We start from the raw sequence: 1,979 nt of genomic DNA, 5'->3' as shown, positions 1-1,979 counted from the left end.
TATATATAGTCCAATTTACCCGAATGGTCAATAGATCCAAGTAAAAAACCACGATACAGATTCCATCACAACATGTGAGAAGACAGATGGTTCCTTAGCAGCCACAAATTTCTTTTAAATATCAATCCCTTCATCCCCCCTTCCTATCATCCAGTAACTTAGTGAGAAGTGCTCTTCCTTCCATCGCTCTTCCCCTTTTCTGAAATGCTTCCAAGAACCAGCAGCATCTTTCACTTTGAGGAGGAGGAAGGGCAAGGAGAAGGGGAAGGGAAAATAGAAAATGAAGTCATTAATGGAGGAACTCTCTCAAGAAAAACTGCTGGTAAAGGCCTGGTTGGCCTGCAGATCCTCATATCAAAGCATGAGCATGAAGCTAATAATAATGTTGTGATCAAGTCATCCATGAAGTTCTGCAGAAAACCAGAAGATTTCCTCAAGTTCTGCCATTTGTGCAGCAAGGAGCTCAGCCTTCAACAAGAGGTTTACATGTATAGGTATGGTTTTTTTGATTATCTGTTAAACTTTTTATGATTTACACTTATAAAATATGTAAAATTTATTTTTTTCATTTTAATGATTTTAATTCAGGGGTGACCAAGGATTTTGTAGTGTGGAGTGCCGGAATAGGCAAATTTTGGAAGATGAGAGAATTGAATTCAATGCATCAACAAGATCACGGTTTAGGGTGCCTAATGGTCATCACATGGGATCCAAAATTCAGGACTCTGGTGGGAGGACAAAGATCACTGCATCTGCTTGAATAAATCTGATGGGCTTTGTTTTTTCATCTGGTGAAGCCTTTGAAAGGTATTATGTAACTTGAGCTTTTGCTGAAGGATGTGCTAGAGTATATATGGAGTAGTATGGAGTTTTCATGAATTATGGCTTAAAAAGAGTTATAAATGGATATTTCTTATTCATATGTTTTTATGTAGTTGTTACCCCCTTTCTCTAAAGAGTTGAATTTTCATGATCTCTTAATATTAAATTAGTTTGGTAATCAAATTAGGACTAATGGTTGATTGCCCTAGGCTGAAGAGTGGCGAAACATCACTATATTTTAGGGCGGGCAAAATCACTAAATTTCTAAATTTTTTTCAAGTAATGGGGAAAAAATATATATTCTGTAGGAGCAAAATTACTAAATTTTCTAAACTGCAAAAGAAGGAAATATTAAATATTATTAGTTATATATAGAAACCTCGAATTTCAGATAGGGCAATTGGCCTCTCTGGACATAACCTAGTTTCTTCTTTGATGAGCACCTAATTTTTTTCTATTTACTTACATAAACATTAATATTCCATTCTCTTGAGAACATATGCATAAAAATATATGTTTCAATTTAAAACTTTAATATTAATGATATTTTTATGTGATTTAAAAATTTAGGTGCTAAATAAATTTCAAAAAATGTCAATATTATATATGTAGATTCATATGAATCTTGTGGTATATTTAATGTCTAAATGTACAACTTAATTAACATCTCGGGTTACAAAAACATCTTTGTCACAAATAAGCAAACACAAAAAATAAAATAAATTAACCTTTTTGTTGCTTGATCTGATTTTTCTTTCTATATAACTATAAAATTCTTGAGGTCTTCTATTTCCATCACATATATTCTTAACAATTTGAATATATTCATCTCATCTATGGACTTGTTTACAAAATTTAGTGGTCTTTATATTAACATATTTAAACTAAACTTGAACCACCAATGAAGGTGTTGAATGCATATGGTGAAAATTAACCCAATTTTGGGTTTTATGTTTGAGAGGGGAAAAAGCTATGCTTCAAGAAACTTTATCAAAAAACTAATGCAATAAAAAAATACAAAGAGAAATTAGAATAATATAAAGTGGGCAACGATTAAAGTGGAGATTAATGTTCGCAAAGGAAAAAAGGGAATAAATATTTATATTACAATGAATATATATATGATTATTAATTTTGTGACATTTTTATGTTTGCCT

The 1,979-nt window shown here is 31.6% G+C and overlaps 1 protein-coding gene across 1 annotated transcript; it reads left to right on the top strand.

Annotated features, from left to right (window-relative positions):
• Positions 1-98: 98 nt before the first annotated feature.
• On the top strand, positions 99-964 carry LOC110038225. The gene is made up of 2 exons (XM_020742995.1): positions 99-494; positions 589-964. The coding sequence occupies exons 1-2, from the start codon at positions 205-207 to the stop codon at positions 758-760; spliced, it is 462 nt and encodes a 153-aa protein (XP_020598654.1). The 5' UTR covers positions 99-204; the 3' UTR covers positions 761-964.
• The last annotated feature ends 1,015 nt before the right edge of the window (positions 965-1,979 follow it).

This window comes from Phalaenopsis equestris, unplaced genomic scaffold (assembly GCF_001263595.1).
Source record: "Phalaenopsis equestris unplaced genomic scaffold, ASM126359v1 Scaffold232245, whole genome shotgun sequence".
NCBI lineage: Eukaryota > Viridiplantae > Streptophyta > Magnoliopsida > Asparagales > Orchidaceae > Phalaenopsis > Phalaenopsis equestris.
The sequence above is the reverse complement of the archived record's forward strand: the minus strand, read 5'-3'. Positions and strand labels throughout refer to the sequence as shown.

What these genes read in the sequence shown, in the direction of transcription:
- LOC110038225 (XM_020742995.1), top strand. Translation starts at nt 205, where the DNA reads ATGCTTCCAAGAACCAGCAGCATCTTTCACTTTGAGGAGGAGGAAGGG. An exon ending in CAAGAGGTTTACATGTATAG is followed by an intron (nt 495 to 588) that starts GTATGGTTTTTT and finishes ATTTTAATTCAG; the next exon opens with GGGTGACCAAGGATTTTGTA.